The sequence below is a fragment of the Rhinoderma darwinii genome, chromosome 4 (genome assembly GCF_050947455.1).
Source record: "Rhinoderma darwinii isolate aRhiDar2 chromosome 4, aRhiDar2.hap1, whole genome shotgun sequence".
Classification (NCBI taxonomy): domain Eukaryota; kingdom Metazoa; phylum Chordata; class Amphibia; order Anura; family Rhinodermatidae; genus Rhinoderma; species Rhinoderma darwinii.
Window position 1 is genome coordinate 235,737,056 of NC_134690.1, and position 22,222 is coordinate 235,759,277.

At 41.0% G+C, this 22,222-nt stretch overlaps 1 protein-coding gene across 1 annotated transcript in view; it reads right to left on the bottom strand.

Annotated features, from left to right (window-relative positions):
* Positions 1 to 280: 280 nt before the first annotated feature.
* Positions 281 to 22,222, bottom strand: part of HS3ST5 (heparan sulfate-glucosamine 3-sulfotransferase 5) — a 331,841-nt gene continuing 309,899 nt past the window's right edge. Inside the window, exons 3-4 of the mRNA XM_075862296.1 lie at positions 6,297 to 6,435; positions 281 to 4,408 (exon numbers count right to left, since the gene is read on the bottom strand). Coding sequence (XP_075718411.1) covers positions 3,478 to 4,408; positions 6,297 to 6,403 — 1,038 coding nt within the window. The 5' untranslated portion in view covers positions 6,404 to 6,435 and the 3' untranslated portion in view covers positions 281 to 3,477. The remainder of the gene's footprint in view (positions 4,409 to 6,296; positions 6,436 to 22,222) is intronic.

Below are 22,222 nucleotides of genomic sequence, written 5' to 3' on the forward strand. Positions count from 1 at the left end.
GTCAGGGCTCCGTTCCGACATTCCGTCTGAGCTTTTCGTCGGAACGGAGCCCTGACTGACACACCACATCACCACTGATTTCAGTTTGCCTCCGTTGTGCAAGGGTTCCGTCATTTTGACCGGATGAATAGCGCAGTTGACTACTCTATTCATTCCGTCAAAATGACGGAACCCTTGCACAACTGAGACAAACGGAAACCCTTGGCACCGGATCCGTCACCATTGAAATCAATGGAAACGGAAACCTATGGTTCAGTTTGTGTCAGTCAAGGCTCCGTTCCGACGGGAAGCTCAGACGGAACGGAGCCCTGACGCAGGTGTGAACGAAGCCTAACCTGTACAAGAAATTATAGTGCAAATTCACCACAGTAACTTTGGAACAAGAATAAGACAAGCACTGGTTTATTTATATGAAAATAGTAGAATCTCTTCACATCAAAGCTTTAGCATCTGCAACTTCAATTTGTGTATACCTTTCCTAGGCAGAACTATCTCACAGTGTCATCTATATGTATATCTTTAAAACATTTCTTTCAGCTAGAATGCATTGCATATAGATTCTTGTTTTTTATTCCTAACGGATCCTGATTTGTGTGTTTCATTTACACAACATTCGTTATTTTGTATCACATTTTTAATTCTACAACCTCCTCTTGTTTGCGTTGAATACTTTATTTTGCATGGGCTGGGGAAACATTTTTTATCTACTATAGTTACGAATGCCCAAATGTTTGAAGTGTGTTCTGCCAACAGCAAAGACAATTTGTGCTTTCTTGTATATAAAAAGAGACCCAATGCTAACTGGAATGCACATTTGCTCTTAAAGGGTATGTACATCTTTGTCCAATTTTTTTTCATGCTCCAATGCATCTAAAATAAGAATAGCAACTTTGCAAAAATGAGCCAACCGTTTTGTGTTTACAGCTCCTATGTAGACCTATTCAGTGTGTTAGCAAAAGTAGGTAATGGATAGATATGAGTAAGACTGCAGTACCAGACTATTAAATAGGGTTTGTTTTTAGCCTGTAACCATGGAGACACATAGGTCTGCATAGAAACTGTAGGGACAAGATGGTAGGATGTTTTTTTTTTAATTTTAGATGCATTGGTACAATATATAAAATAAATGCAAATTTGTACATACTCTTTGAAATACATTTCAAATAGAATTTGTAGCAGGATCTCCAAAGGCAAAACACATCAGGAGGACTATATAATTTATATAATTTAGACATTTTTATGTTATTATGTTGCATAAGTGCTGATGAAGTACACTTGCCCTAAGAATGTTGCCACCAATAAATAAAATTCGGGCTATGGTCAGCAAAATTATTCATACACATCAGAAGTGTGTCGTCCATACAGACAATTTTGTAGTATTGTCAGCAGTCTTCATATCTGTGGGAACTTGGGGGATATCAACTTTTTTTTTTAACCAAATGGTATTATTTGCATATATCACTGGGAAAAAAAGCGACTAATATATAACTTTTACTTATACCCTTAAAATCAGCCAATAACAATCAGCAATGCCACACCAACAACATTTTGTATTAAGGTGCTTCACATGAGGATAGTCAATATGCAAACAGGTTAAATATGCTATTATATAGCGATATAGATAGATATAACTTGCATCTCTAGAGGTCTATCAAATCTGCTGTTTATGGGATCCTCGTCCAATTAATCGTACATGGTTTCTTTAGGATTCAATCATCCATGATTTTTAAGTCAGTGTAAAAAAGTTATTCCTGATCCTTGCACCTATTAAACCATGCCTAATGCCCTCCACACCGAAACAAACCATCTGGTGCCACAGACTAATGGTACTCAAGTGCAGTGGAACTGTGATGATCATGAGCACACTGCTATTACTGCATTCTTACAGTCCCCTGAGGAACAGTCATTTGAAATAATTGGTGGGGAAACACGTTGGAACAAGGTGGAAGCAGATGATAGGGGCGAATAAGCTAAGCCCCCGTAGGGTGGGGGCACCTTTTTACGGACGGTATCTCTACTGGTTAAACAGGGTGTAATACGTTGTAACAAAATATTTGTAGGACCTCACTGGAGATGTGAGTTATATTTACCGATATGGCTATATAATAGCATATTTAACCTGTTTGCATATTCACTACCGCCATGTGAAGCACCTTAATGCATTGTTTTTGTGCGGAAATGCTGATTTGTAATTGGATGATTTAAAGGGTATAGGTAAAATTTATATTTTAATTGTGTTTTCGTTAATGTGAAGTGTTTGCTACTTCGGCTAAATTGATGTGATTTCGGTTTCGGTGATACAAATGGAATTAACTGAACAGTCTGGCTACACTCTTCCTTATGCCTAAATGGATATAAACATGTAATACAATCTGATACCTATAGAGCATTGAAAAATCTTTTGTCTGGAATGCTTTTCCATGAACATGCTTTCCTAGATCCTCCAAGCCTGCAAGCTTATATCTATATAGGTGGAAAGTGGCTCAACAATCATATAGCACAAGCATTGCTTTTCTAATCTATAAAGCTAGGGCATCCTTCCAAATTTGACCAAGTCAAGAAGCATCATGTAATGCCTAAGGGGGCTAGGTGTAGTCCAAGTATATGCCATAAATGCCTTATTAATGCGGGAAAACGGGGTCTGGTCATAAACTTCAATGGAGAGGTGGCCGTGCTTGTACACAGCCCACTCTATTGAAGTCTTTGCGAGTTAAGGATAACGACAAGCAAGCAGCGCACGGCTCTTTCTGTACATACCATAGAATTCAATCTAGAGTCGTTCTCCAGATAGGTGAAGGTCCTAGAGCTGGGTCCTAAGCCTATAAGGCATTTGTAGCATATCCTGTGTATATGCATAAATGCCCAGAATGAGAATACCCCGTTAAGATTTTATAGCGACAAGTCATGCCACTAAAAACTCATGTTCTCTCAAGGAACACAATATGGTTAAAACACTGGAAAAATACATTTGGATCTGTGATTCCAATGCCTGGAACATCTACTATTTAGATGAATAGTGGTGCACACATCTGATGGCAGCAATAGACATGAAATCTATGCGAGATACTGGAAACCAGTTGGATTAGGCAACATTCATCTATTGTCTATGAGGACCTATATGGCTAGTTTAAGATTACACACAAATCTTTTGAGGCAGCTCGCAGCTATGGGCAAACTGATTTAATGGAATGACTATCTTTCTATTTGAAGCATTACCACCATTCTAATGGTCTAAAAACTTAAATGTGACATTTCCATTATGTTAGAATGATAATCAGACTTTTAGTTTAATCCATGGGAAAAGTCTCTGTTTCCTTTTTTTTTTTTAAATAGAAACTGTTCCCTTTAAATATTTGGTCACATACATAAATTAAACTTTCTCTCTCATAAGGTGTCCATAAAAAGTGCATAATTGTCCTATTATAGACTTCACTGAAAGCAATATGCAACACATAGTGTTGGAGACAATAGTAGTAGTTATGGCCAGTTAAATGTCCTCCCAGTGATCTGGTAAAATTTTTGATTAAAAGGATGAAAGAATTTGTGCAATTTGGTTATGACTGAGGGGTCGACCTCAGGATGTATGCGCCCCTTGCTACCCGCCAGGCACTTGTTAAACACAATGTTAAACCGCAAACAATAGAAACCTCTGGTAGCATTAAAGTATAGGTTATATTGACTTATCCTGGGTGGTAGATTGAGAAATGTTTCCACTAGTTGCAATTCTGGCAATGGTTCAGTGATTAGTCGATCCCCATCGACAATGTGAAACTGTTCAATGGGAAAATACTTCAGCCACCTCTCGAGATGCTTGGTATAGATACTGGTCCTCACTGCCTTGTACTTGGTGTTCACCTCACAGGTATTCGAGTCCATAGCCATTTTTTCAAATTTGTAGTAGGTCTTATTTTTCCTTTCCTTGCCCTCCAACACTTGTGTATAGTCAGAAATGGCTCTTGTTGTTGGCTCTCTAACAATTATGAGTAACTTAATGGATGAGTTCATTTTATAAATCCTCTCAGGGACCTCATCTGTAATGAAGTATGCAGGACTTTTTTCTATAGTGATTTGGTGAGGGTGGGAGAAAGGCATCTTTTTTCTGTACCATTCAATACCCTTTGCGTAGTTCTCATCATTGTCAAAAAAATGAATTTCTTGAGAGGCCTTTACGACGGCAGGATGGAGATTCAACATTTCGAGTAAGGCTCTAGTTCCACCTTTTCTCACACCAATAATAATTGCCTTTGGTAACTGCTGGACCAAATTATGAAGGAGAATTTGCTCTTTAGTTGCGTTTCCTTTACGGAATTCATGTAGGAGTCCTCTTTTATACTGCATAGCACGAAGAGTGATTTCATCCTGATTTTGTGGACTGAATCTACCTTCGACTGGACATATTGGCGGAAGCCTGTAATGACAACAGTTTGCAAGATTAAATAACACTTATTATAAAAGCAAGCAGAGCATACAGAAGAAAGTGGTCACTGTAGCACTGAGATTAAATGTAATGGCATAATAGTGATAACATTATTTTAACTTGCCCCACTTTAGCCATTTTAGTACACACTAAAGCCTCATGCACAAGCCTTATTCTCCAGTAGAAACATTGCTTCTAGGGGAGAATGGGATGCACTAAAGTTGGGTTGCCAAAGTAGAGATTAACTCCCTCCATCTGCTACATAACCCATGATCTACTTAAAGTACCCTGCATTCTCATGAACTATAGAGAGTACCCTGAATTATTATTAGACAGATTAGGAACTCTTGTGAACAATGGTTTATTGTTCTGCACACAACTCGACAGGTCATAGACACAAGACTGACATAGCCAGTTATAGCTTAGAGCACGACGAAAAATAAGTACACAGGGTGTAGGATTATCAGGGTGTAGAACAGGGAGGGAGTGGTTTCCTGTCTGGCTATGCAGCTTTCTAGTCTAGCTGTGAAGGCTGCTTACAAGTCCTATTATTGTCATTAGAGAAACAATATTCAATATCACAAAAATAGCGAACAATTTTAACACAGATGAAGATAAGTTTCCATTATTATCCACCTGGTGGGTATTCATTTTTAAAGACTATGCTCTTTAAATTGACTATACGCTGGTATAAATAATCTTAATACGCTACTAGATTATATTTCGTACATTAGACTGTTTGTTCTCATAGCAATATATTACAAGTTTAACCTGCAAAACACATAAACTGTCCGTTATTTATCTCATTTAGTTTGCAGCAACTACTAAACTAGTGATGTTCAAAATCCATGTAATATGGAAGAATCTAAAAAGGCAATTAAAGATTTGCGCATTCAATAATAATAATTGACCTGAGTTTACTTTAATTTACATAAATGTTGCTAATTCCCTATAAAGAGGGATTATTGTCTAATTCACATTCAGTAACCAGTCTCATTTTTATCCCGGTATTTTAATGCAAGAGTGTTTCATCATCTACGGTAAGTACTTTGGGTCTCAAGGGATAATCAATACAATAGTATTGCCGTGGACGACGAAGAAGTCTATATAACCCTGAGTCTCACAAGCATAATACATTCACGACCACTGAGTTTAAAATACTGTGATTTGCATTTACACTTCAGATCGAGGCCTTTTCTTAGAGGAAAGGAGCACAATGTAGGACGTATTTTTGATGATGAGAGATTTAACAAAATGCTGGAAGGGACTTTGCTTTGCTATTAAATTATTCATGTAGTATAGTAAATGCATTGTAATGCAGCCTCACCGTATGGATTGTTCACACAAGCATGCAGAACACTGAAGGAACAGTTTGTAATCTTACATACAATGATGAACGTTATATTGTATTTTATGGCTTGAGCAGCCAAGGATACTATCTATTCTACAGAGGAAATAAAAGCGAATAGCGAATAACGGATACACATGGCAAAAATGAATGTGTGACTCTCAGCACTGGTGATGATCCAGAAAGCATCAATATCTTATGAAGCTTAAGAAACAACCATTTAACATTAGATCTCCCTGTTTTTGAAACTGTGTTTTAATAGGAATACTGATCTGATATAGTGATCACCATAAGCCATAAAACCGGGGGAGACATTTTTTTGTTGCAAAAATAACACATTCTGTGACACCCAGAAGAGATGAAATGTGCGACATAGTCCTCAAACATACATAATTGGGACTTTATCTCAGGCAAAAAAAATAGCATGTTTTTATACATATAACCCCCCTTCCCCAAATGTTAATTTTATAGACCAAGAACAAGTCAATTTATAGATCCAATTCATAAAAATCTAACTTTAAAAGCACTTACCTATCCAAGCTCCCAACTCTGGCAACTAGATATAGGAGACTTCCAACAGCAAGGCTGCCTAGCACCAAAAGCTTCTGTCTCAGCAACGCCTGCTGTTTGAATAGCATGGCCCTCCATCAATCTTCAGGACTTCTTCAGTCTGAGGGAAAACGGCACAGATAGAAAATTCATCAGCACGTGTACAGGCGAAAGTTTATTAACAGGCAGTCAATCAATGCTAAGCTACAAGTGATAAAGACACCTGAAGAAGACATCTAGGAGGATCATTATTTACCACTCAAATGGTACTTGTTGACTGACTAACCCTAATATATATATATATATACACACTTTTCTTAAAACTTGAAACAATTTCCAAATCCCCCATTGGAGTTAATAAAGTGGAGCTCCACATTTGGGGCAGTTAATCAAAGCTGGAGTGGAGAGCAGCTACAAATTCCATGATTTTAATGTGTACCATGTGATGTTTCATTTGATGGCACTGCAGCGGAATCAAACACTTGCTGCCAGGTTCCCTTACACATTACAATTGATCAATTGGGGTCCTTATCAACTTATTTTTGTGGGATCCTTCAAACAAAACGGGTTTGTCTACAGTGGACAATTTGATGGCGCTTTGGTGCAGTTGCATCTATGCCTAATTTTTAAGTCTGTAAATTCTAAATTCTTGCTTCAAACATAATGCGTAACCAAAATAGACACGTGGACATCATTTTAACACCTACAGTTTGGAAAATGAACATAGTGTCAAGCTAAGACAATGTTATATCACAGCTCAATGGAAAGGTTCAAATCCGACTGAGATCAAATGCGCATGGAGTTTGTAGGTCACACATAGGTTTACATGGTTTCACTCTAACGTTCCAAAAATATAATGATCAACTGACTTCCTATGAAATTCCTGGTGTGTGTTTAAGTAAATGAAATGATGTAAGTAGGTACAGTGATGCAGGACATGTTATATACCGCTTAAGGACAGCCTAATTTTTTCTTTAAGGACCGTAGCTTTTTTTTGTTTTTGCATCGCAGCATTCCGACAGCCATGACTTTTTTTATTTGTGTGTCGAGATGGCTGCATGATGGCTTGGGTTTTGCAGGACGAGTTGTGTTTTTCAATAGCACAATTTTAAGGTACGTATAACTTGTTATTCAACTTTTATGTGGGAATGGAAAAAAAAAACAGCAATACAACCATAGAAAATTATTATTAAAGAATTATTTACGTAATTTACTATGCAACATAAATAACAAAGGTTTATTTATTCTATGAGTTGGTACAGGTATGATGGTGCCAAATATGTATAGGTTTTGTTTTGCTGTTTTAATACTTTGTACAATACAAAAAAGTTCTTGAGTTGCAACATTTATTGGCACTTCCTTTTGTCCCCCTTTGTATATAGATTATATATATGGTCATATATTTATTCACGTTTTTTATTTTATTTGACTATACTTCCTTCATCATGAATTGGTCCATGTTCTTTTTATTAACTATGTATTGTTTTATATGTGATAAATAATGAAGAATTGGTACTGCATTAGTACTGCTAATTTTCATAGACTAAGGCCTCCCACACACAGGGTTTTGTTTGTCTTTTCAAACTGCATGAAAAAAACCGCACGTAAAAACGCCCTAGGTTTTTTAAATGTAACATGCGTTATGGTGTTTTACATCATTTTATTGCTTATTTTATTTAATGTCATTTTGTTTTTGAAGTCCTATAGAGATACCTATAGAAAATGCTACTGACTGAAACGGTGTGTATATAGACTTTCTCATACTTTACTCTAAACTTTGACCCATTTCTGATCGGCTGGTGGGGGGAGTATGGAGGGAACTCGCAGGCTGTACCCGCTACATAAGTTGAGCATGTCGGCTGTATGAAACAGCCGACACTTCAGTGCAACGAGCAGGGACCCCAATCGAGCGGGATCCTGCTTTTTTGAACCTCTTAGATGTCATGGTCAATAGCGACTGCATGGGGTGCTGATGCCTGTCATGGCAGCCTGAGGGCCTAATGAAAGCCCCCAGGTCTGCAATCTTTGTGCTCCTATTAAAGAGGCTCTGTCACTACATTATAAGTGCCCTATCTCCTATATAAGGAGATCGGCGCTATAATGTAGGTGACAGAAATGCTTTTATTTAGAAAAACAATCTATTTTAAATAACTTTATGAGCGATTTTTCGCTTTATGCTAATGAGTTTCTTAATGCCCAAGTGGACGTGTTTTACTTTAGACCAAGAGGGCGTTGTACAGAGGAGTGTATGATGCTGACCAATCAGCGTCATACACTTCTCTCCATTCATTTACACTGCACTAGCGATATAGTTATATCCAGGGGCGTAACTAGGAAAGACTGGGCCCCATAGCAAACTTTTGACTAGGGCCCCCCCTCTGCTGGGTATCACGCAACCCCCCCCCCTTTGTAGATAGTGCCTCCCTATAGATTCCACCACACAGCGCCCCCCTATAGATAGCACCATACACAGCCCCCTGCAGATAACGCCATACAGCCCCCCTGTAGATAACGCCATACAGACCCCCTGTAGATAACGCCATACAGACCCCCTCTGTAGATAACGCCATACAGCCCCCCTGTAGATAACGCCATACAGTCCCCCCTGTAGAGAATGCCATACAGTCCCCCCTGTAGAGAATGCCATACAGTCCCCCCTGTAGAGAATGCCATACAGTCCCCCCTGTAGAGAATGCCATACAGCCCCCCCTGTAGATAATGCCATACAGAACCCCTCTGTAGATAACGCCATATAGCCCCCCCCCCCAAAAAAAAAACGGCCTATAGTTTGTCCTACAAAAGACATGCATCCCCTATCCACAGGATAGGGGATACATGTGTGATCGCTGGCAGCAATAAGGAGAATGGGGGACCGAAAGTCCCCCGACGTTCTCCATGACTAACCTCGGACTTCCGGCGACTGCGCAGCTCAATAAAAATGAAAGGAGCGCTAGTCACGCATGCGCACAAGCGCGACCGGCGCTCCATTCATTTCTACGGAGCTGCCGACACAGACCCCGGAAGTCCGAGGTTTGTCATGGAGAACTTAGGGGGGACTTTCGGTCCCCCGTTCTCCTCATCGCTGCCAGCGATCACACATGTATCCCCTATCCTGTGATTAGGGGATACATGTCTTATGTAGGAACAACCCCTTCAGTGGCGTCGCGCTGTAGCAGCCATAGCGGCTGCTAGCGGAGCCTGCGGCCATGGGAGGGGGCCGTGCCGGCGGGTGGCACGGGCCCCCTCATGCTGCAGGCCCTGTAGAAGTCGCTACGGCTGCTATAGCGGTAGTTACGCCACTGCGTATAGGTTTGTACGGCGTATAACTACAGCTCCCAGCATGGCCGGAACAATGGTAAGGATATGCTGGGAGATGCGGTTTCACAAAAAAAATCCTATCACCATCATCTCGCTGCAGATCATACAGTGACTACATTACTGATTAGAGGCAGAATAAACATTTACATTAAGTGACTCACCGGTGACGTCTCAGATTCTAGTTCTTTTCTTCTCCCTCCGGTTCAGACATCTATGATGGATTTCTACCGGCCATGACCCATTTCTGCAGTTTTCCGTTCAGATGTCTTCAGCTTCTCACTTTTAAAAAATTTCTGCACCTGTAAACAAAGTTAAAATTCTCAACACATCTAAATATAACTGTCACAAACACACAACGTGGCCCCTGTAGATAGTGACCTACATAGAAGCCCCTATAGATAGTGCCCACATATGGACTCCAGAGCTGCAAGGCAATAGTGCTAACCACTGAGCCACGGTGCTGCCCTACATATAGCTTCCCCTATAGTTATTGCTCCACGTATAGCCCACCTCTGTACATAGTGTCTCACATATAGCTCCCCCTGTATATAGTGTCCCACATATAGCCCACCCCTGTAGACTGTGCACTACATATAGCCACCCTGTTGCTAGTGCCCCACAGGTAACCCACCCCTGTATATAGTGGCCCACATATAGACCCCCCTGTATATAGTGGCCCACATATAGAGCCCCCTGTATATAATGGCTCACATATAGAGCCCCCTGTATATAGTGGCCCACATATAGACCCCCCCCTGTATATAGTGGCCCACATATAGAGCCCCCTGTATATAATGGCCCACATATAGAGCCCCCTGTATATAGTGGCCCACACCCCCACATATAGACCCCCCTGTAGCTACTGCCCCACATATAGAACCCTATATATAATAGCCCACATAAAGATGACCCCCCCCCCCCACTATAGATAATGCCATTCACATTTTTATGAGGGAAAAAAAACAAAAACTTGACATACTCACATTCTCCGGTTCCCACGCTGTTCACTGGCGATGCAGACATGCTCTCTTCTGAGCATGTCTGCAGGAGCTGAACGAGCGTCCTCCAATGACGCTGATTGGCGGGGCAGAATGACTTGCCCCGCCAATCAGCACCTTCTAAGCATGGAAGCGGCGCGATGATGTCATCGCGCCGCTAGCCAATCAGTGTCATTGTAAGGCACTGGATGGTCAGGCACGGAACATGCCCGGCCATTCAGTGCTAATACATGTATTTGGCTGCCGCTAGCACTGGGGCCCCCTCCGGTGCTAGCGACACCTACAGGCATGAGAGGGCCTGTGTAAGGCTCGGCGTCGCGGGCCCCACAGTAGCGACGCTACCGCTGTAGTAGCCATAACGGCTGCTAGCGGCGCCACCGGGCCCCCTCAAGCCCCGGGCCCCGTAGCAGCCGCTACTGCTGCTACCGTGGTAGTTACGCCACTGGTTATATCGCTATGTGCAGTCACATACACACACACACTAACATTACTGCAGTGTCCTGATAATGAATATACATCACTACCAGCCTGGATGTGATGTGTATTCAGAATCCTGACCACTTCTGAATCTTTTCTGTGAGATTCCAGCAATGCAAGCGTAATCTCGTTTGAAATGACAGGTTACATTGTAATCTCACGAGATTACGCTTGCCTTGCTGTAAATATCACAGAGACGCTACAGACATGTCAGGATTTTGAATACATATCACGTCCAGGCTGGTAGTGATGTATATTCATTATCAAGACACTGCAGTAATGTTAGTGTTTGTGTAAGTGACTGCATATAACTGATATAACTATATCGCTAGTGCAGTGTAAATGAATGGAGAGAAGTGATTGGTCAGCGTCATACACTCCTTTGTACAACGCCCACTTGGTCTAAAGTAAAACACGCCCACTTGGGCATTAAGAAACTCATTAGCATAAAGTGAAAAATCGCTCATAAAGTGGTTTAAATAGATCCTTTTTCGAAATAAAAAGCATTACTGTCACCTACATTATAGCGCCGATCTCCTTATATAGGAGATAGGGCACTTATAATGTGGTGACAGAGCCTCTTTAACCCCTTGATAGGAGCCTGTAAAAATCACAACATACAGATATACATTTGTATTGCAGTATATATCATGCAAGTGATTCACTGATCACTGGTTCAAGTCCCCTAGGGGGAATAATAAAAAGTAAAATACAATTACATTTTATATATATTATATGTATAAAAAAATTCTGAAAAGTTAAAAAAAAAAACTTTTTTATTCCCCCCCAAAAGCAATGTAAAAATTTTTATACATTAACATAACTGGTATCGCCCCCTCCGTAAAAGTGGGAACTATTACATTATCAACATTATTTAACCTGCATGGTGAACGCAATAAAAACAAAACCCAAAAAATAATGGAGGAATCACTGTTTTTTTTCCCATTCTACCCCACAAATAATTTTTTTCTTCAAGTTTCCCAGTACATTATATACAGTAGTACAATAAATTATGCCATGAAATAATACAACTAGTTTTACAAAAACTAGCCCTCATACAACTATATCGATGAGAAAAATAAGTTATGGTTTTTAGAGGTGGGGAAGAAAAAGTAAAAATGAAAAAAACAAAAAATGGCTGTAGAGGGAAGGGGTTAAAGTAACACCTAGCTGCAGAGGTTTGGAGGGAAAATAGTGCAAAAAAATTATGTGACAAACGCCAACAAAAACACAAGTAAATAATATGTGTGTGAATCCAGCCTTAATCTATTATGCAGTGCCTAAGTGTGAGATAGCACTCTAAAATAAAGTAAAATCGCCAAAGGACAGTTCTTTCCTGAGCACGTGCTGCTTAAAAGTTTTTTCCCTTCTCAGGCATTTATGGCATATTCACAGGCTAATCATCTAAGATTAATATTTAATATCCCCCATAATCCGAACCTCATACTCCCATCTACAAGATTTTTCTCGTGCTGCACCAGTCCTCTAGAATGTCCTACCCCAGAAAATTAGATTAGTTCCCAACATTCACAGTCTTAAGCAAGCCCTGAAAACACATATTTTTAGACAGGCCCATAACATTCCCTAATCTGACTACTTTCCTTTTCCCCCCTATTACATTAGTCATGAGGACCTGACCCCCTCATTCACCAGTATCCCCCACACTCCTTGCACCCTAATGCACTTCATGTCCGTCATACACAGACACTGGCTGGTGATCGACTCATGCAGCGTAATTTGTACTACCACATATGTATAAAAGATGGCTGGACCATTGTACTTAACCCCTTAAGGACGCAGCCTAGTTTGGGCCTTAAAGGAACAGTGTCATCACAAATTATTTTTTTATATGTTAAAGATGTTAGTGCTTTATTAAAAACGTTTATATTTATTTGTGTGTTTGTGTTTTACTTTTTCTTATTTTTACACTTTTTCTTCCCTATGGGGGCTGCCATTTTTTGTTCCATTTCTGTATGTGTCGATTAACGACACATACAGACATGGAATATGGCAGCCACAGTCCCATAGGGACTGCGAACGGCTCCCGTCCCATTCACTTGTGTGTATGGCGTCTGTGTGGGAACTGCGCATGAGCCGCTCCCACACAGTCCAATTTGAAATTGGCGCCGTACGGCGCCATTTTCTTGTGGACCGGAAGTCGCGGCCGGACAGTAATATTACTACTTCCGGTCGCGGCTTCCGGACTTGTGCACTTGCACCAGCGGCAGCAGACGGAGCGGACGGGCCGGAGGGAGCCGCGGCGGCAGGAGCAGGTAAGAGATTTAAATGTATGTTCCGTGTTTGTGTGTGTTTACTACTGTATGTAAACCTACTACACTGTGTGTTAGCTCAAAAAATGGCGACACACAGTGTAGGAGGTTACACCGTTCAAACCCCTCGTTTATCCCGGCACTAGCCAGGATAAAGGAGGGGGGGATGCTGAGAGCTCACTAGAGCGAGGGCTTTTCACCCAATGTTGCAATGCTGCAATTTTGGGAATAGCTCCATCTAGTGACCAGAAATGGGAAATACTATAAATTAGAATTAATTTATAATATTTCCTGACTCGTGAAAAAAATAAAAAAAATTTGAACAATGTTTAATCACCCACACACTAAATGTTTAATTTAAAAAAAAACAACATGTTTTTCTGGCAACACATTGCCTTTAAGGCTCAGATCCCATTTTTCAAATCTGACATATTTCACTTTATGTGGTAATAACGTCGGAATGCTTAAACCTATCCAAGCGATTCTGAGACTGTTTTCTCGTGACACATTGGGCTTCATGTTCGTGGTAAAATTTGGTCGATATATTCAGTGTTTATTGGTGAAAAATTGCAAAATTTAGAGAAAATGTTGAAAAAATAGCATTTTTCAGAATTTAAATGCATCTGCCTGTAAAACAGACGGTTATACCACCCAAAATAGTTACTAGTTCACATTTCCCATATGTCTACTTTAGATTGGCATCGTTTTTTGAACATTCTTTTATTTTTCTTGGACGTTACAAGACTTAGAACATAAACAGCAATTTCTCATATTTTTAAGAAAATTTCAAAAGCCTTTTTTTTAAGGTACCTCTTGAGTTCTGAAGTGGCTTTGAGGGGCCTATGTAATAGAAACCCTGATAAAAACACCCCATTTTAAAAACTAGACCCCTCAAAGTATTCAAAACAGCATTTAGAAAGTTTTTTAACCCTTCAGGCATTTCACAGGAATTAAAGCAAAGTGGAGGTGAAATTTGCAAATTTCATTTTTCTTGCTGAATTTCAATTTTATTCATTTTTTTTTCTGTAACACAGAAGGTTTTACCAGAGAAATACTACTAAATATGTATTGTCCAGATTCTGCAGTTTTTAGAAATGTCCCACATGTGGCTCTACTGCGCTCGTGGAATAAAACACAAGCCCCAGAAGCAAAGAGGCACCTAGTGCATTTTGAGTCCTCTTTTTTATTAGAATATATTTTAGGCAGCATGCCAGGTTTGAAGAGGTGTTGAGGTACCAAAACAGTAGGAATCTCCCAAGGAAACTACACCCCTCAAGGAATTCATTTATGGTTGTTGTTACCATTTTGACCGCACAGTTTTTTCACAGCACGTATTTGAATTGGGCTGTGAAATGAAAAAGATGATATTTTTTCCAATAAAATGTCATTTGTGATCAAAATTTCTTATTTTCACAGGGAACAAAATACCCCATTTTGTTGCCCAATTTGTCCTTAGTGTGGCAATACCCCATTTGTGGTGAGAAACTGCCGTTTGGGCTCATGGGAGGGCTCAGAAGGAAAGGAGCGCTATGTGTTTGTTGGAGTACAGATTTTGCTGGATTGGTTTTCGGGTGCCATGTCGCATTTGCAGAGCCTCAGAGGTATCAAAGCAATGGAAACCCGCCAGAAGTGACCCCATTTTGGAAACTACACCCCTCAAGGAATTCATTTATGGTTGTTGTTAGCATTTTGACCGCACAGTTTTTTCACAGCACCTATTTCAATTGGGCTGTAACATTAAAAAAAATGACATTTTTTCCAATAAGATGTAGTTTTTAATAAAAATTTCTTATTTTCACAGGGAACAAAATACTCCATTTTGTTGCCCAATTTCTCCTGAGTGCAGCAATACCCCATTTGTGGTGATAAACTGCCGTTTGGGCTCATGGGAGGCCTCAGAAGGGAAGGAGCGCTGTGTGTTCTTTGGAGTGCAGATTTTGTTGGTTTGGTTTTCGGGTGCCATGTCGCATTTGCAGAGCCCCAGAGGTATCAAAGCAATGGAAACCCACCAGAAGTGACCCCATTTTGGAAACTACACCCCTCAAGGAATTCATTTATGAGTGTTGTGACCATTTTGACCCCATAGTTTTTTCACAGAACTTATTTGAATTATGCTGGGAATGAAAACAAAATTATTTTTTTCAAATAATATGTAGTTTTGGCTGAAAATTTCTTATTTTCACAAGAAACAAAATACCCCATTCTGTTGCGCAATTTGTTCTGAGTGCCGCAATACCCCATTTGTGGTGATAAACTGCCGTTTAGGCCCATGGGGAGGCTCAGAAGGAAAGGACCACCATTTGGCCTACTGGGGATTTTCTAGTGCAAAGTCATGTATGCAGAAGCCCCTTAGGTACCAGTACAGTTGAAACCCGCAAGAAGTGACCCCGTTTTAAAAACTACACCCTTAAGGCATTCATCTAGAGGTGTAGTGAGCATTTTGACCGGAGACCTACACCCCATAAACTGTAATGTGGGTTCTCCCGGGTATGGCAATACCCTACATGTGGCTGTTATCAGCTGCCTGGGCACACAGCAGGGCTTAGAGGGGAAAGACGAGGGGGGATAAGCTGTGCGGAGTGCATGAGGGCAAGTAAAATTGGGGTAAATTATAAACCAAGGGATGTATGATAAATTTTAAAACACTCTTTCATACAGAGCTCTGGTTATTCGGGACACGTGTCACATTGATATATTGTGTCATCCCTTATAGCAGACTTTGAACCTCTTTTGACTTTTTCCCTTCTTGCCAGTTTGGGGAACTTCTCCTGGAAAGTGTTGCCGCCCTGGTACGATGCGTGTGGCCCCGCTTCCAGAAGTACTGGGTGCCCCCCCTTCTTGGTCCCTAAAGATTAGGTTCTTGATAATCACCTCTTGAAATTCCAGGAAAGTTCCCATCTGGCCTGCACATCGACGTAGCACGTACGCATTGTACAAAGCCATCTGTATGATGTGCCCGGCCAGCTTCTTATACCTCACAGCATGGCGCTGTAGGGCTTCAGGATTTGATCTGACAAGTCCATCCCTCCCATGTACCTATTGTAGTCCAGGATGCAGTCTGGTTTAGGGGTGGCCTTTCCTTCATATATCCTAAACCTGTAGGTATACCCTGATGCACTCTCGCACAGCTCAGACATCTTCACGCCATATCTTGCCCTCTTACCCGGCAGGTACTCGCGGAATTGAACCCTCCCTTTAAAATGTACCAGGGACTCATCAATAGAAATACACTTCTTGGGGGTGAATGCTTTGGAAAACCGGGCACTGAAACTGTCTAATAGGGGTCTCCGTTTATACAAACGGTCAAAACTGGGGTCATCTCGGGGTGGGCACGGCTCATTATCAGTATAATGTAAGAAGCGAAGTATTGCCTCATTTATTAATTTTTTTTAGGTTCCAGTTCAGTTCTGAAGTTGCTTTGAGGGGCCCATATATTAGAAACCCCTATCAAACACCCCATTTTAGAAACTAGACCCCTCAAAGTATTCACAACAGCATTTAGAAAGTTTATGAACCCTTTAGGTGTTTGACAGAAATTTAGAGCAACGTAGAGGTGAAGTTTACATTTTTTTTTGTCAGAAAATCCTCTTTATTCCATTTTTTTTACAACACAAAAGGATTTATCAGAGAAACGCAACTTAATACGTATTGCCCAGATTCTGCAGTTTTGAGAAATATCCCACATGTGGCCCTAGTGCGGTAATGGACTGAAGCCCCGGCCTCCGAAGCAAAGGAGCACCTAGTGGATTATGAGGCCTCCTTTTTATTAGGCACCATGTCCGGTTTGAAGAGGTCTTGTGGTGCCAAAACATTGGAAACCCCCCAAAAGTGACCCCAATTTGGAAACTAGAGCCCTTGAGGAATCCATTGTAGTTTTCTTGGGGTGCATGCGCCTTTTTGATCAGTTTTTATTCAATTTTTAGGTGGCGTGGTGACTAAAAAACCGCAATTGTACTATTGTTTTTTTATTCTATTTTTTTTACAGCGTGCACCGTGCGCTATAAATGACATATTCACTTTATTCTGCGGCGTGATACGATTACGGCGATACCAGATGTTTATAATTTTTTTTTATGTTTTATGGCGTTTGCACAATAAAATACGTTCGGTAAAAAATCATTCACTTTTTGTGTAACCTTATTCAAAGCGCCAGAACGTTTTTATTTTTCAATCAATAAAGCCATGCGAGGACTTATTTTTTGCGTAACGAACTGTAGTTTTGATCAGTACCATTTTTAGGTACATGCGACTTTTTGATCTCTTTTTATTCCATTTTTTGGGAAATGAAGTGACCAAACAATTGTGATTGTGGTACGGTTTATTATTATTTTATTTTACGGCGTTCACCATGCGGGATAAATAACGAAATAATTTTGTAGTTCAGGCCGTTACGGACGCGGCGATACCAATTATGTATAGTTTATTTGTTTGTTTATATATTTTTATTAATAATAAATGACTGATAAGGGAAAAAGGGGGATTTTTACTTTTAATACTTTTAAAACTTTTATTTTCTTATTTTTACACATCTTTTTTTAACTTTTTTTTACTTTATTACTTTGTCCCACTAGGGGACTTGAGGGCAGGAGGCCCTGATCGCTATTCTAATACACTGCACTACATGCGTAGTGCAGTGTATTAGAACTGTCAGCTACTCACTGACAGCAAGCATAGTGGGTCCTGACGTTGTCAGGACCCACTAGGCTTCCGTCTATGGCATAGCCGGACGCCATTGTTTGGTGTCCGGTTGCCATAGTCACCATCGCCAGCCGCTATCGTGTAGCAGGCCGGCGATGGCAGCTTAACCCCTAAAAAGCCGCGATCTCTATAGAACGCGGCTTTTAAGGGGTTAATCAGCGGGGACACAGCGATCGGTCCCCGCTGTAGGAGCTGTGACAGCTGCTGAACAAGACAGCAGCTGTCACAGCTCCTGTATGTGTCGGGAGGACGGCCGAGACGTACTATTAGGTCATGGAGCGCGAACGCTACAGTTACCATGACCTAATAGTACGTCCAGGAGCGGGAAGGGGTTAAAGGGAATTAACGACACATACAGAGATGGAATATGGCACATACATCCCCATAGAGAATGCGAACGGGAGCCGTTCCATTCACTGCAGCGTACGCCGTCTGTGTGGGAACGGCGCATGCGCCGCTCCCACACAGACCAAAACGAAGCTTGTTAGCAGAGCAAAATCCGGCGCCATTTTCATGTGGACCGGAAGGTGCTGCTGGACAGTCAGATGACGACTTCCAGTCGCGGCTTCCGGCCATATATTCAAGGAAGTGAAGACGCAAGGTATAGGAGCGGAGGCGGCAGCGGCGGCAGGAGCAGGTAAGTTATGTTTGTGTATGTGATGTGTGTATTATGTTCATGTATGTTCATGTTATACTGTCTGATTAGCACTGTATTTAATCCTCCTACACTGTGCATTCGCTCAGAAAATGGCGGCACACAGTGTAGGAGGTTTGAAGATTCAACCCCCTCCTTCTCCTGGCACTAGCCAGAATAAGGGAGGGGGGATTGTGTGAGGACACTAGAGCGAGTGTGTCTACCCAAAATTTGCAGCATAAAGCAATGAGGTTGCTTTACCACATTGCCAATGCTGCAATTTATAATATTTCCTGACTTGTGAAAAAATAAAAAAAATCACTTACATAATAATTGTTTAACTAAAAAAAATATTCTAGCAACACATTCCCTTTAACAAGCGCTTTTTTACATTTTGTGTCTCCCTTATCTCCTCATAGATTGTAAGCTCTTGTGAGCAGGGTCCTCACTCCTCTTGTATCTCCCATATTTCCTCATGGATTGTAAGCTCTTGTGAGCAGGGTCCTCACTCCTCTTGTATCTCCTCATAGATTGTAAGCTCTTGTGAGCAGGGTCCTCACTCCTCTTGTATCTCTTACTATTTCCTCATAGATTGTAAGCTCTTGTGAGCAGAGTCCTCACTCCTCTTGTATCTCTTACTATTTCCTCATAGATTGTAAGCTCTTGTGAGCAGGGTCCTCACTCCTCTTGTATCTCTTACTATTTCCTCATAGATTGTAAGCTCTTGTGAGCAGAGTCTTCACTCCTCTTGTATCTCTTACTATTTCCTCATTGATTGTAAGCTTTTGTGAGCAGAGTCCTCACTCCTCTTGTATCTCTTACTATTTCCTCATAGATTGTAAGCTCTTGTGAGCAGGGTCCCCACTCCTCTTGTATCTCTTACTATTTTCTCATAGATTGTAAGCTCTTGTGAGCAGGGTCCTCACTCCTCTTGTATCTCTTACTATTTCCTCATGGATTGTAAGCTCTCGTGAGCAGGGTCCTCACTCCTCTTGTATCTCTTACTATTTCCTCATAGATTGTAAGCTCTTGTGAGCAGGGTCCTCACTCCTCTTGTATCTCTTACTATTTCCTCATAGATTGTAAGCTCTTGTGAGCAGGGTCCTCACTCCTCTTGTATCTCTTACTATTACCTCATAGATTGTAAGCTTTTGTGAGCAGAGTCCTCACTCCTCTTGTATCTCTTACTATTTCCTCATAGATTGTAAGCTCTTGTGAGCAGGATCCTCACTCCTCTTGTATCTCTTACTATTACCTCATAGATTGTAAGCTCTTGTGAGCAGAGTCCTCACTCCTCTTGTATCTCTTACTATTTCCTCATAGAGTGTAAGCTCTTGTGAGCAGGGTCCTCACTCCTCTTGTATCTCTTACTATTTCCTCATAGATTGTAAGCTCTTGTGAGCAGGGTCCTCACTCCTCTTGTATCTCTTACTATTTCCTCATAGATTGTAAGCTCTTGTGAGCAGGGTCCTCACTCCTCTTCTATCTCTTACTATTTCCTCATAGATTGTAAGCTCTTGTGAACAGGGTCCTCACTCCTCTTGTATCTCTTACTATTTCCTCATAGATTGTAGGCTCTTGTGAGCAGGGTCCTCACTCCTCTTGTATCTCTTACTATTTCCTCATAGATTGTAAGCTCCTGTGAGCAGGGTCCTCACTCCTCTTCTGTCTCTTACTATTTCCTCATAGAGTGTAAGCTCTTGTGAGCAGGGTCCTCACTCCTCTTGTATCTCTTACTATTTCCTCATAGATTGTAAGCTCTTGTGAACAGGGTCCTCACTCCTCTTGTATCTCTTACTATTTCTTCATAGATTGTAAGCTCTTGTGAGCAGAGTCCTCACTCCTCTTGTATCTCTTACTATTTCCTCATAGATTGTAAGCTCTTGTGAGCAGAGTCCTCACTCCTCTTGTATCTCTTACTATTTCCTCATAGATTGTAAGCTCTTGTGAGCAGAGTCCTCACTCCTCTTGTATCTCTTACAATATCCTCATAGATTGTAAGCTCTTGTGAGCAGGGTCCTCACTCCTCTTGTATCTCTTACTATTTCTTCATAGATTGTAAGCTCTTGTGAGCAGAGTCCTCACTCCTCTTGTATCTCTTACTATTTCCTCATAGATTGTAAGCTTTTGTGAGCAGAGTCCTCACTCCTCTTGTATCTCTTACTATTTCCTCATAGATTGTAAGCTCTTGTGAGCAGGGTCCTCACTCCTCTTGTATCTCTTACTATTACCTCATAGATTGTAAGCTCTTGTGAGCAGAGTCCTCACTCCTCTTGTATCTCTTACTATTTCCTCATAGAGTGTAAGCTCTTGTGAGCAGGGTCCTCACTCCTCTTGTATCTCTTACTATTTCCTCATAGATTGTAAGCTCTTGTGAGCAGGGTCCTCACTCCTCTTGTATCTCTTACTATTTCCTCATAGATTGTAAGCTCCTGTGAGCAGGGTCCTCACTCCTCTTCTGTCTCTTACTATTTCCTCATAGAGTGTAAGCTCTTGTGAGCAGGGTCCTCACTCCTCTTCTATCTCTTACTATTTCCTCATAGATTGTAAGCTCTTGTGAGCAGGGTCCTCACTCCTCTTGTATCTCTTACTATTTCCTCATAGATTGTAAGCTCTTGTGAACAGGGTCCTCACTCCTCTTGTATCTCTTACTATTTCCTCATAGATTGTAAGCTCTTGTGAGCAGGGTCCTCACTCCTCTAGTATCTCTTACTATTTCCTCATAGATTGTAAGCTCTTGTGAGCAGGGTCCTCACTCCTCTTGTATCTCTTACTATTTCCTCATAGATTGTAAGCTCTTGTGAACAGGGTCCTCACTCCTCTTGTATCTCTTACTATTTCTTCATAGATTGTAAGCTCTTGTGAGCAGAGTCCTCACTCCTCTTGTATCTCTTACTATTTCCTCATAGATTGTAAGCTCTTGTGAGCAGAGTCCTCACTCCTCTTGTATCTCTTACTATTTCCTCATAGATTGTAAGCTCTTGTGAGCAGGGTCCTCACTCCTCTTGTATCTCTTACTATTACCTCATAGATTGTAAGCTCTTGTGAGCAGAGTCCTCACTCCTCTTGTATCTCTTACTATTTCCTCATAGAGTGTAAGCTCTTGTGAGCAGGGTCCTCACTCCTCTTGTATCTCTTACTATTTCCTCATAGATTGTAAGCTCTTGTGAGCAGGGTCCTCACTCCTCTTGTATCTCTTACTATTTCCTCATAGATTGTAAGCTCTTGTGAGCAGGGTCCTCACTCCTCTTCTATCTCTTACTATTTCCTCATAGATTGTAAGCTCTTGTGAACAGGGTCCTCACTCCTCTTGTATCTCTTACTATTTCCTCATAGATTGTAAGCTCTTGTGAGCAGGGTCCTCACTCCTCTTGTATCTCTTACTATTTCCTCATAGATTGTAAGCTCCTGTGAGCAGGGTCCTCACTCCTCTTGTATCACTTACTATTTCCTCATAGATTGTAAGCTCTTGTGAACAGGGTCCTCACTCCTCTTGTATATCTTACTATTTCC